The sequence below is a fragment of the Gadus macrocephalus genome, chromosome 21 (assembly GCF_031168955.1).
Source record: "Gadus macrocephalus chromosome 21, ASM3116895v1".
Classification (NCBI taxonomy): domain Eukaryota; kingdom Metazoa; phylum Chordata; class Actinopteri; order Gadiformes; family Gadidae; genus Gadus; species Gadus macrocephalus.
The window spans coordinates 1,252,388-1,265,894 of NC_082402.1; the positions used below are offsets into that span (position 1 = coordinate 1,252,388).

The 13,507-nt window shown below is 49.5% G+C and overlaps 1 protein-coding gene across 1 annotated transcript in view; it reads right to left on the reverse strand.

Moving 5' to 3' along the window:
- The window catches only part of col12a1b (collagen, type XII, alpha 1b), a 103,500-nt gene that overhangs the window by 50,545 nt on the left and 39,448 nt on the right, over positions 1–13,507 (reverse strand). The window contains 12 exon segments of the mRNA XM_060042375.1: positions 307–446; positions 756–885; positions 1,284–1,423; positions 1,683–1,812; positions 2,035–2,174; positions 2,538–2,667; positions 5,452–5,591; positions 6,308–6,325; positions 7,040–7,172; positions 8,026–8,165; positions 11,397–11,423; positions 11,426–11,539. Coding sequence (XP_059898358.1) covers positions 307–446; positions 756–885; positions 1,284–1,423; positions 1,683–1,812; positions 2,035–2,174; positions 2,538–2,667; positions 5,452–5,591; positions 6,308–6,325; positions 7,040–7,172; positions 8,026–8,165; positions 11,397–11,423; positions 11,426–11,539 — 1,382 coding nt within the window.

The window sequence follows — 13,507 nt, forward strand, 5'->3', positions numbered from 1 at the left end:
TTAACCAAAGGTCCACCATTTACATTTACATTGGGGGCATTTAGCAGACACTTTTATGCAAAGTAACTTACGATTACAAATCAAGTACATTTGTCAGAAGAAAGAGAGACAACAATATATCTCTGTCGGTACAGTAAGGATTTCCATAGAATCAAGTGCCAAGCACTAACAATCACTAGGTTAATCCATTCCCTGTCTAGACAAAGATAGCTAGGGTGAGATTCTACAATGGGAGGCTGTGGCCATGTGATGGAACACAGTACCGTGGTTCTAAGGGGTTCCGTAGGTTCTCCCTACCAGTCCTACCATGCTCTCAGCTCCTCCGGCAGCAGGGGTGTACAGAACCTTGTACTCCTTGACCTTTCCCTCGGCCAGCTCCCAGCGCACGTTCAGGGTGGACATGGTGGGGTTCACCACCACGAGGTTCTTCACACCGCCCAGAGGTTCTGAGGGGGAACAGGTCCATCACACACAGGTCCTCACAAACAGGTCCATCACACACAGGTCCTCACAAACAGGTCCATCACACACAGGTCCTCACAAACAGGTCAATCACAAACAGGTCCTCCCAAACAGGTATATCACAACCAGGTCCTCCCTAACAGGTATATCACAAACAGGTCCCCACAAACCGGTCTATCAGTAATAGAACCTCACAAACAGGTCCTCACAAACCAGTCTATCACCAATAGGTCCTCAGAAAGAGGTCCTCACTGTCCAAGAATCTCGTTGAGTGTTCTCTCCACCAGTCTTACTCGTTTTCCCGGTCTCTGACATGCCGTTCCCGTCGCCCTCGCTGTAGACCGGGACCAGAGTCACGCTGTACAGGGTGTCGGGGGTCAGGCCTTTCAGCACGGTGGTGGTGGACTTTGCCGTAACTTTGTCCTGGTTCGGAAACAAACCGAGTTCAGCTCAGGTTAGCTTTTTCATTTAGAAGAGGACTTGGTGGGTTCAAAAACTGCTATGTAACATTTGCCATGGATTAAAGTGAAAATAGATTTTTCGTTTAAAAATGTTCTTATAATCTCCCTGTGCACATGTTCTGCGTTAGACAACTGCATGGAGGAAAGAGGAATCTGATGAGATTAAGAGACAACAACTTAATATGTTTTGCTTCTTAAAGCATCGGAACTCAAATACTTCTGTTGATGTTTCTCTCGGTTAGCTATGACGAAGACCTTCGTGGTCTTGCGGGTTCCCAGGGATCCTTCTGTAGGGCTGCCCTAATGTCCCGAGTGTGAAGGCGTAGTAGGGTTCTGTGGTTCTGTGGGCGCCCGTCCTACCGTGCTCTTGGGGCCTCCCGCCGCCGGGGCGTAGACCACCTTGTACTCCGTGACCCTCCCCTCGGCCGGCTCCCAGCGCACCTCCAGCGTGGTCATGGAGGGGTTCAGGACCTGCAGGTTCCTCCCCCCGCCCAGAGGTTCTGAGGGAGGACAGGTACGTCACAAACACGTCCTCACAAACGGATGCCCACTGACAAGTCCAATACAAACACGTCTTCACAAACACGTCCTCACAAAGTGGTCCTCACAAATGCGTACTCATTAACAACGCAAAAAATTATAGCACAAAAAGGTCCTCACAAACAGGTCCATCGCATCCAGGTCAAACAAGACCAGGTCCTCACAAACAGTTCAGCACGCTAACGTCACTCCGAGGAGGAGCCTCTCTAACGCCCGTACTTGTTTTCCCGTCATCTGACATCCTCTTGCCGTCTCCTTCGGCGTAGACCGGTACCAGGGTGATGGTGTAGATGGTGTCAGGCTGCAGGCCCTTCAGAACCGTGGTGGTGGCTGAACTGGAGACCTTTTCCTGAGGGGTACAAAGGTGCATTCAGTTCCCATTGGTTCAGGTCAGATTACATCCTAGGGCTCTGTTAGTCTAGCCGCTGGTCGATCAATCAGGTGATAAGTTATGAAGTAAAAATACCAAACATTTGCTATTTAATACTCCACAAATGCAGATATTTGGATATATTTGTTTGTTTCAGATGATTACTAAGGTCCTACAGTCTGGTTCTGCGGGTCATCCTACCACGCTCTCAGCTCCTCCGGCAGCAGGGGTGTACAGAACCTTGTACTCCTTGACCTTTCCGTTGGCCGGCTCCCAGCGTACGTTCAGGGTGGACATGGTGGGGTTCAGGACCTGCAGGTTCCTCACACCGCCCAGAGGTTCTGAGGAGAAGCAGGTCCATCACACACAGGTCCTCACAAACAGGTCCGTCACACACAGGTCCTCACAAACACATGGATGGCTAAGAGCCATTACTTTACATGGTCACTGACAGTTATATCTGGCTAGCTCTGCTGCCCGCTTCGTTGGAGCAACCTCGTTAACTCTCCTGCGGTACCTCCTCCCGGTTACTCCCCTTAGGTTTGGGGGAGCTATTCATTGCCCTTTAGAGGGCTTAGGGCTCGGGGCTTAGGGCTCGGGGCTTAGGGCTCGGGGCTTAGGGCTCGGGGCTTAGGGCTCGGGGCTTAGGCTGTCTCAGACTCACCGTGAATCAGGGATACAGTAATAAAGCGTTCCAGACTTACCGGTCTTCCCCTGGCCGGAGATGTCTTTGCTGTCTCCGTTGGCATACACCGCGGCCACAGTGATGGTGTAGGGTGTGTCGGGGCTCAGCTTCTGGAGCACCGCCGAGGTCTTCTTGCCTCCCACCTGGGTCTGTCGGGGGAGGGAGGGGTGGAGGGGTCAGCGGTGACGTAGGAGCGTTCCTTCAGGATGGAGGCGCTGTACTCGCGGCCTCTGAGATCCGACCTCAACGTCAATTTACAATCAGGACATTTAAGAAAAGACAGGTTCTCTAAAACGTTCACCCCGTGGGCGGGACGCCTCATGAGATCGCCGTCATGATTGGTCATCAAAGTTCCCTTCCTTCTTGGAGATTTAGGCTTGGGGGTGGTTGTGTGAGCCTGGGGAGCCTTTTGAGACTGTAATTGTTGGGCTTACGGATAAAGTTGAGCTGAATAACTCTGGCATCAAGTAGTCGGCGCAGACGGCCGGTTCAGATGTGTTGTATGTGCGGACAGGGAACCTTGACAACAGCTGCGCTTTTACGAGGTGAAGTCTGCATCTTTATAAACGTTAACTCCACCGAAACTCAACAGGGCATTAGAAACACTGTAAAGGCTTTGCCAGCCGAAGCACTGTAATAGAAGGGATCAAAACTAACAAGTGATGTCACGAGAACGTCTGCCTTGGCTACTGCCTCCAAACAGCGCTGGACTCCTGAATCAACACAAATCCAACATGTGTCATCCACGCGCTCCGGGGATGATGTCAGACATTCTTTTTTTCTTTTCTTTTTTAGTGATTTACTCAAAGGGATCCTAAAGAGGCCGCCGGGAGTCTCTAGACTGGAGGTTTCGCAACGCATCTCGCGGTGGAGGAGTTCCAGTAAACACATCCATCTGTGCCTAAACACTGTCCTTGGAGGAGCAGGGGGAATTAGCATCACAATCCCATATGCAAAGGAAAAACTGTTTAATTAACACGTCGAGGCGTCTCACCGCTAAACCACCGCTGAACCAGCGAAGGGAGAGGCACGAGATGTCATCATGACGTCAACCAGAGACAGATAACAATAGACCTTCTGTCTGTGATGGGATGGGACCTGTAGAGCTCTGGGGACATCAGACTCTCTGGTGGGATTGACCTGAGGACCTGTAGAACTCTGCTACAGGCAGAGACCTTCTGCCTCTGCCTGTAGCCCTCTGAAGAACACACTCTCTACTGGGATGGAACCAGTAGCCCTCTGAAGAACAGACTCTCTACTGGGATGGAACCTGCAGCCCTCTGAAGAACACACTCTCTACTGGGATGGAACCTGCAGCCCTCTGAAGAACACAGACTCTCTGGTGGGATGGAGCCAGTAGCCCTCTGAAGAACACACTCTCTACTGGGATGGAACCAGTAGCCCTCTGGAGAACACAGACTCTCTGGTGGGATGGAGCATGTAGCTCTCTTTTGACTCCAGGCATGTTATCTTGGCCTCTGCTCCCTCCCCTGTCGTTTGTTGGTTGTTTACCTCTGTTATTCCAGCACAGTCTTCATGTGCTGAGCATGCGGCAGGTAAACAAAGCCGACGCCAACATCGACAGAGCGAGCTATCTCCCTCCTCCTCCTCCTCCTCCTCCTCCTCCTCCCGTCTCCGGTAATATCTGGCTGGTTTTTACGATGCAATAACTCCTACAGGCCAAGATTTGACAACAGATGTTTGTCTGCTTGTGTGTGTTTAACTGCATCCACACGTTGTGGTGGGGCGGGAATACCAAAGACGGTAAAGACCCTGACATCACCGCTGTGAGCCGAGCCGTCCCGTCTCAGACACCCCGGGGAGCCGGCCGATTCCAAATCGTTCCCGATGGGTCCCACTGCGTCCTGGAAGACTGGACCGACCGGGGGGCCAACGGGGGACTAGGGCTGGGGGGAGGGAACTGGGAACACTGGGGAACTGGGAACCCAGGGGATCTAGGATCAGAGGAGAACTGGGAAGGTCCTCGCTGAACACCAGCCAGTTCTGAGATCCTGCGTGCCAACGTCAGCAGGCCTTCCTCCTGATTGATAACGATGTTTGAATAACGCTCTGTGGAAATGTCTCTTTGTTGGTACTGTAATCATCCCAAACTGAAGATTAGGTTTAAAAACACAAAGGGAATCTGGAGTATTCCAACAGCTCTTCGATGTACGCAGGGAGTCCGACATTCAGACGGATCCGTGAGTCTCTCATTCAGCCGTCATTATCAGGGTTGTTTTAATGTTTTAAACAGTCACTCTGCAGTCGTTATCGTGATGTGGATATTCTACATTAAGTGTAGGAAAAAATAATCATCACACACTTCCTATTAAACACTTTTCCAAGTTTCCACAGAGTTTTAATGGTGTGGTTATGAGGTTTCCTATATAATCTGTGAGCAGCTTACATTCAACACCTCCTTTACTGTTGTTCTATTTTGATTGGCTCAGTTTTTTTGATTACCAAGTGATGTCAGTCTGGCACCAGTCAGAACCAGAACACGTGAAAGCACAAAGCGTGAAGGCGCAGAGACTCGCCTCACCGCCTCACCGCCACCCCCCTGTTACACACTTTTAGTATGTTGTTCGTCCTTGCACTTCAAAATAGTACTTAGCATGGTGTATCTTATCCTAGCTATCTTTGTTGTATACAGGGAACGGGTTAACCTAGTGATTGTTAGTGGTCGGCACTTGGTTCTATGAACATCCTTACTGTACCGACGGCAATAAATAGTTGTTAGGGGTGAAGGCACCTGACCTCTGACGTCTGCTGTCCCGACTCACTGTGTGTCCGTGTGTCCGTGTGTCCGTGTGTCCGTGTGTCTGTGTGTCTGTGTGTCTGTGTGTCCGTGTGTCTGTGTGTCAGTCCCAAGGGGGACTTCAGCGCTCCTCAGAACATGATGTAATCGAAATCTAAATGTAGGTGGGACTCACGGTGAGGGTCTTGCCCCCGGCGCTGGGCTGGTAGGTGATCTTGTAGTTCTGGACGGGCCCTGGGGCATGCCCCCACTTGGGGGTCAGGGAGGTGGTGGTGGCGTTGATGACCACCAGGTTGGTGGGCGGGCCGGACGACACTGGGGGGGGGAGAGGGGAGGTCAGAATCAGGCCGTTCTGGGAGCGCGATGCGTGCCGGCTGAGTGGCTCAGGGTGCTTAGGGAGGTGATGGGTTAAGCGATGATGACATGGATGATGATGAAGACGGTGATGACGAAGACGATGATGATGATGTGACTTCCACGATGCCCCACGACCCAGAGTTCCAGGGGGCGTGAGGATGGACTATACAGAGAGGGGAGGTGAGGCGGACAATATGAACGAGACACGGACGGAAGCAGCTAGGGTTGGGCTCAAGTCCCGGTTTCCAATCAATCGAGTCGATCAAAATGGTGCTCTGACCAACACTGATCCATGGAACTCAAATAATGCCTAATTGTTCATTTCTATGAAGTATATTTAATGTCCAATAGTTTATTCATAAATTTTGTTTATTTTTGATTGACCCACATCATCCAATACCATGATGAACCAATTAATCCCGATCACATGAGCTCACCATGACAACCAGCCACATCAACACCTGAGGTGACAGGTCGATGTATTGATCGCATTAAAGTACTTTGAACACAACCCACGTGCTAAGAAAATACATGCTAACTGCTATAGGATGACTGGGGTGCACATTGATGACATCACAGGATGAAGAGCATGACAGATGAGGGTGGATGAAGTGGATGAGGTGGACAACAGCGGAACACATAAACAAAATACTAATGCCTTCCTCCTAACATACCAGCTGGCGCCTTCAGCACTGAGGACAGAGAGTGAGAAAGGGTTAACGGTGGAGTTCACCTGTAAATACTGTGCTGAACATCGGTGAATACTGTGTAGTACATCTGTAAATACCCTGCAGTACATCTGTGAATACTGTGTGGTACATCTGTAAATACTGTGCAGAACATCGGTGAATACTGTGTGGTACATCTGTGAATACCCTGCAGTACATCTGTGAATACTGTGTAGTACATCTGTAAATACTGTGCAGTACATCTGTGAATACCCTGCAGTACATCTGTGAATACTGTGCAGTACATCTGTGAATACTGTGTAGTACATCTGTAAATACTGTGCAGTACATCTGTAAATACTGTGCAGTACATCTGTAAATACTGTGCAGTACATCTGTGAATACCCTGCAGTACATCGGTGAATACTGTGTGGTACATCTGTGAATACCCTGCAGTACATCTGTGAATACTGTGTAGTACATCTGTAAATACTGTGCAGTACATCTGTGAATACTGTGCAGTACATCTGTAAATTCTGTGTAGTACATCTGTACATACCCTGCAGTACATCTGTGAATACTGTGCAGTACATCGGTGAATACTGCGTAGTACATCTGTAAATACTGTTAAGTACACGTGTGAATACTGTGCATAACTTGTATGTAAAGTATGAGTAGCGAGTACAGGGCCTGGGGGTGTCGTCAGCAGGTAGGGGTGGAGCTAGGGGCGTGGCTTACAGGTGCGCTCGTGGCCAATCAGGTCCTCGCTCTCTGATTCGTCGGGGTAGATGGCGGTGACGGTGACGTCATAGTCTGTGTCGATGTCCAAACCCTCCAGGACATGAGTGGTGTCATCATTGCTCAGGATGGCCTGGAGAGAGAGAGAGAGAGAGAGAGAGAGAGAGAGAGACAGAGAGACAGAGAGACAGAGAGACAGAGAGACAGAGAGACAGAGAGAGAGAGAGAGAGAGAGAGAGAGAGAGAGAGAGAGAGAGAGAGACGTTAAGGGGAAAATGAGAGGGGTAGGTGATCTAGGAGATCATCTCTCATTTGTTGAGATAAGTCAGGTTGAGGACAAAATAAGCTGTACTACATAAAAGGTGCCGTTGGCGAGATTTAAGAGCCATAATATGAGTGTAATTAGTTAGGAATGACCCAGGCATCTGTCATCCATTACGGAGTGAAATGTGCTGTGAGAATATCTGGTTCTGGTTCAATGCGCCTGCCTCTGTGTGAGAACATTCCGATTTCTGACTAATCGGGGCATCGCTTCTCTGATTGGCTCTGGAAGTCATCTCACCGGTCAATCACAGGTGCGTGAAATGCATCACTTCTCAGTGGTGGAGAAACAAAGTGAGGGCGGACCACGCCTCTACTGCCCTCTCTTTATTACCCCTGAAGCTTACCTGCAGCCCCTTTAGTTTAGGACGGGATTAACCCAGTAGGGTTAGGGTTACTCAGTAACTATCCTGTTGGTAGTTTGTTTCTCCTCTATTGTGTTGGTAGTTGGTTTCTCCTCTCTCGTGTTGGTAGTTGGTTTCTCCTCTATCGTGTTGTTAGTTGGTTTCTCCTCTCTCGTGTTGGTAGTTGGTTTCTCCTCTCTCCTGTTGGTGGTTGGTTTCTCCTCTATCGTGTTGGTAGTTTGTTTCTCCTCTATCGTGTTGGTAGTTGGTTTCTCCTCTCTCGTGTTGGTAGTTTGTTTCTCCTCTCTCGGTGTAACTTACGTGTTCGTAGTTGGGGTTCCCCTTCTTGGCCCAGCCGAGCCGGTACATGGCCACGTCCGGGGCCCCTACAGCCCAGGTCACCCTGAAGGAGGTCTGGGTCACCTCTGAGGTCCTCAGGTCCTTGGGGGCCGGGACCACATCTAGAGAGAGAGAGAGAGAGAGAGAGAGAGAGAGAGAGAGAGAGAGAGAGAGAGAGAGAGAGAGAGAGAGAGAGAGAGGGACAGAGAGAGAGAGAGAGAGAGAGAAGCAAGAGAGAGAGAGAGAGAGAGAGAGAGAGAGAGAGAGAGAGAGAGAGAGAGAGAGAGAGAGAAGCAAGAGAGAGAGAGAAGCAAGAGAGAGAGAGAGAGAGAGAGAGAGAGAGAGAGAGAGAGAGAGAGAGAGAGAGAGAGAGAGAGAGAGAGAGAGAGAGAGAGAGAGAGAGAGAGAGAGGAGCAAGGAGAGGGAGAGAAGGAGTCATGAAGGAGGGGGAAGAGGAGGGAGGAGAGAGTGTGAGGAAGTGTTGGTGGGCGTGGCGGTTTAACGAGCCCAGGTGATGAACACATGGAAGAGCGTTTAGCTGCAGGTGCATTTCAAGGTCCTGTCCAGGCACGGTGTTTATTAGTTCTGTTTCTGTGTTTGTGCGTATATGTCACATTATGTTTGGTGTGTGTGTGTGTGTGTGTGTGTGTGTGTGTGTGTGTGTGTGTGTGTGTGTGTGTGTGTGTGTGTGTGTGTGTGTAAACGATTGTGTCTGTTTTTCATTTGTCACATGTGTGTCTGTTTGTGTGTATGTGCTTGTGTGTCGTTCTGTTCTTCTGTCTCAACCTGTGCAGACACAAACTTCACCGAGGATTATTGATAAACTGCGGCATAAATCACATACCCATACCCACACTCACACACACACACACACACACACACACAAACACCCCCCCCCCACACACACAAAGACTCTCACCCAGATTTGCACACAAACACTCCTACACACACACAGACACAAACAAACACAAACACACAAACACACGCACACACACACACAATACCGTGTTGGTTCACAGATGTGGAAACTATGTCTAATAAACAGGGGAACCGTTGCTGCCCTGGCCGGGACGTCTGGCCTCACGGAACCATGCTGACTGGTTGCCATGGCAACAACTAGGACACGAGTCGTCAACAGCAGAAGACACAAGAGATCCCCCGGGGAACCCTAGCATCCGTTGGCCGCGCACAGCCGCCGGCCATCTTGGATCTACACATAACACTGAAGTCCCCCCAGAACCAAGATGGAGCTCAGATGGATTCAAGATGGCCGCCCGGTGAATCAGGCCCATTAAGGACTTAAAGGGGACCTATTATGCTTTTCGACTTTTATGACCTATAAACGTTGTTATAATGATTGATAGTCATGTTTAACCATACACAAAAAACTATGTCGATTTTTGAAACTCTTCCTCTCATCTGGGTGCTTTCAGCCTTCTCCGTCAACGCTCGGTTTCGTCCTTCTCCGCCCCCTTGCCCCCCTCCTGCCAACCCAACTCCGTTGTGATTGGTTACCTTCCTTGAAAAGCGCGTGCGGGCAGATTTGACCAGGCATATGGGGGCGCGGCAGGAGTGCCTCTACGTAGATGATTTCCCGGAAATGTGAACAAGTGAATCGCAAACGCTGTCCCGAGTGTTTAGCGCTCTGCACAGCCACCCCAGACTGTCAGCAGGGAATACGTCGAAATACATGTACGTCATTATTTGACACTTTAGTATGGTTAAACATGACTATCAATCATTATAACAACGTTTATAGGTCATAAAAGTCGAAAAAGCATAATAGGTCCCCTTTAAAGGGGTAGTTCGGAATTTTGGACATAGAGCCTGATTCCCAAGTGAGCATTGGTATTCTATATCACTGGAGACAGTTTTCAACACATTTCATTCAGTCCTTCTAGTTGCAGAGTTCGCTCGTGCTAGGCTAGCGCACGTCAACGGGCAATGCTAGCCTGCTATTAAAAACAGTCTTACCCACTCCACAGTACACCCGAGGTAAATCAATTATAACGACAGACTATAAATCTAAATGTCTGTTTATAGAATAATGTTAGAAATAAAACCAACCTTGCATTGCATTGCATTTTGAGGGAATTGCGGGGTCTCAGCAGCAGTGTTTATATTCCTGTACGTAGGCTATGGCAGCGGCGGACTGATACCTAGGTTACCTGCCGCTGTCATTGCTACAAACGCAGAGTAGCCTACAGTGAACGAAGGAATTCTATAAGCGTATTCAATTAACAAGATATGCCCACGTTTGGAGGAGTTAGCGATGCATCTGCTTTTGAAGACGATTATGAGGAATTTGTCGTATCCAACGAATCGTACATGTACGAGCCGGTGTTTTGATGTCCAAGCCAGCAGCAACAAGCCACAGTTGAGTCCTTTCTGGATCTCGCACTGGAAATTGGTGGAAACTTTGTGGTGCCCATCTGTACCGTTTATTTCTACAATTTCTAAAAGCACACTGAACCATCATGTTGCCTAGTCGTTCAATTGCGCTTCTGTCCCACGCTTCTCTGTTTACGTTCTTCTGTCGTGATTCGGTTACAAACCTAACCAGCGCATAGTAAAATTCCGCTTCTGCTGAGAAAGTAGTCCCTCGATGATTCATGCGATGCAAGGTTAGTTTTATTTCGAACATTATTCTATCAACACAGACATTTAAATCTATAGTCTGGCGTTATAATTGATTTACCTCGGGTGTACTGTGGAGTGGGTAAGACTGTTTTTAATAGCAGGCTAGCATTGCCCGTTGCCGTGCGCTAGCCTAGCACGAGCGAACTCTGCAACTAGAAGGACTGAATGAAATGTGTTGAAAACTGTCTCCAGTGATATAGAATACCAATGCTCACTTGGGAATCAGGCCCTATGTCCAAAATTCCGAACTACCCCTTTAAGGTCAACCCAAGGTGGAGGTTGTGGAGGGAGCAGGTGGAGGAGGGCGGCTGGGCCGTCTCACTGGAGCAGTGGTTCTCCGTCTGGTTCTACTAGTGTTCCCCCTCTAAGATATTCTTTCAGTCGAGTACGCCCTTCATTGGCACACATTTTTGGGGGAGAAAAATGAATACATTTAAATAAATAAAAAATGTGCGCTCTATTTGGCAGTAAACATGAACATTAAGAGGGTGCAAATACTCACAATTTATTGATTTATTTAATCTGTATTATTTTTTGAGAGATCTTCTGAGTACCCCCAGCAGTACTCCAAGTACCCCAAACGGAACGCGGACCCCGATTTGAGAACCACTGCTCCAGACTACTGATGAAGGAGGTTCTGAATCTCCTCCACCTGAAGACCATGAGTGTGTCTGAGCTCCTCCGAGCCGAACGGGGTCGGGGGGGGGTCTCACCTGTGATGGCCTGTCCCAGCATGGGGTCCCGGGGCCTTGGTCGTACACGGGGGTCACCGCCACGTCGTACTCGCTCTGGGACATCAGGCTGCCCAGGTCGAGGGAGGTGATGTCACCGTTGACCTCCATCTGCCCCCAGGGTCAAAGGTCACACAGGGGTCATCAGAGTGACATGCACAGTGCAGATATAGTAGACTGGGTAGCCCCGCCCATTCTGCCGACGATTTAAATTCGCCCTGCAGAAGGGTCTGGAGATGAGTATGCATTCCTTTCTGCTTCCGATACGTTTTTGCGGGAGCCAATCACCAAGCTGGCTCCCTCCCCCCCCACAATGATGACAGGGAAGCGGCGGCAAGCAGCCAATCGCGTTCAGAGTCAGTTGAACTCGGCCTATTGATCACGCCTCTTGTGCTGAAGGAAAAATTGACAAGGGGCAGTTTCCCAGACCAACGTTCAATCCACTACTGAGCTTGGTCTGGCAATAGCCAGGCTACAGAGATAGGTCATTAAGGAGCAGGTAGGGGCTAGACAGTACAGGGACAGGTCATTAAGGAGCAGGTAGGGGTTAGACAGTAGAGAGACAGGTCATTAAGGAGCAGGTAGGGGTTAGACAGTACAGAGACAGGTCATTAAGGAGCGGGTTAGGGGTTAGACAGTACAGGGACAGGTCATTAAGGAGCGGGTAGGGTTAGACAGTACAGGACAGGTCGTTAAGGAGCAGGTCGGGGATAGACAGTACAGGGACAGGTCATTAAGGAGCAGGTAGGAGTTAGACAGTACAGAGACAGGTCATTAAGGAGCAGGTAGGGTTGAGACAGTACAGAGACAGGTCATTAAGGAGCAGGTAGGGGTTAGAGTACAGTACAGAGACAGGTCATTAAGGAGCAGGTAGGGGTTAGACAGTACAGAGACAGGTCATTAAGGTGCAGGTAGCTGATATGGGCCTCCTGCTCCAGGATGCCCAGGCTTTGGACATCGAATCGAAGCCAGAACCTTTTAACTGCGAGTGGAACACCCAAACCATCATGCATTTCTCACTATAAACAACTTTGTTCCTTGGTTTTCAAATTGTATGTTCAAATTTTCATGTTCTTCTTTGTGTTTTTGTGTTGAATGAAGTGTTCTGGTCTTCAGAAGAACGGGGCTAACGACGAACGTGGCTCCGCGGAACGCTTTGAAACTGTTATCGTGATGAACTACTGTATAAATAAAGTTGATTGAATTGCGTGGAACCGTTGTGAAATGTTACCAAATGTTTCCGAGCTGCTTCGTAGCACATGTGCTGACTGTCGTCACACAAATAAACGAACCAAACAAAGCAGTCCACTGCCCAGATTCCGTCAAGACGCCGATGCCTGCCTCCCCCGCTCCCGATCCGCCACTCGGACCAGAGTAGACCAGAACCTCACAAGACGCACATTTAGGACGTCCCTAGTTTTTCCTGAGTTTTCCATTTCCAAGGAAGAAGTAAAGATGAAGGGTGGATTAGAAACGTTCTCCTCAGGCATTCATTCCTCGTCTGGTCTTTGCCACCGCGGAGACAAGAAGCTTTGAGGGATGAGCTCTGACTGCTGCAGCTCTCGGCCGTTTCCCTGATCCCGGTCCAAAAGGAGTTCTGGAAACTTCTCCCAGGTGTCAACCAAACACCCTCCCGACCGCAGATCCCTCCCAGACTGTTTGTCTCCCGACTGTTTCCAGGGGAGGGGAACGTTCTGAGGACAGGGAGGGTCGGCTGAACGGAGGTCAGCCTGGGGCTGGGGTCAGCAGCCAAACGCCTCTCCTCACTGCCAGAAAACTCTCTTACCCAGAATCCTCGACCATGCAGCCACAGCTGCCTCATCACTTAAAGGGCTAACCGTAACTCTTGACTGGTCGTTTTTTTTTTCCCCAGATCAGGACACATTTGATACAGTGGAGTGAACAGGCCTCGTAAAGCAGAGAGTCGCTCAGCACAGGGCCATGTCTTTCTGTCTGGAGCTTCAGTCTCTGAGAGCTCACTGACGTTTCAGTGAAGCATGGCCTTCCTAACACAGGATCTGTCAAACAGAGCTCATCCAATGGGAGGCTCTTCCAAACAAAGCAGAGCCAGGATTGGATCAGAGAAGATATGT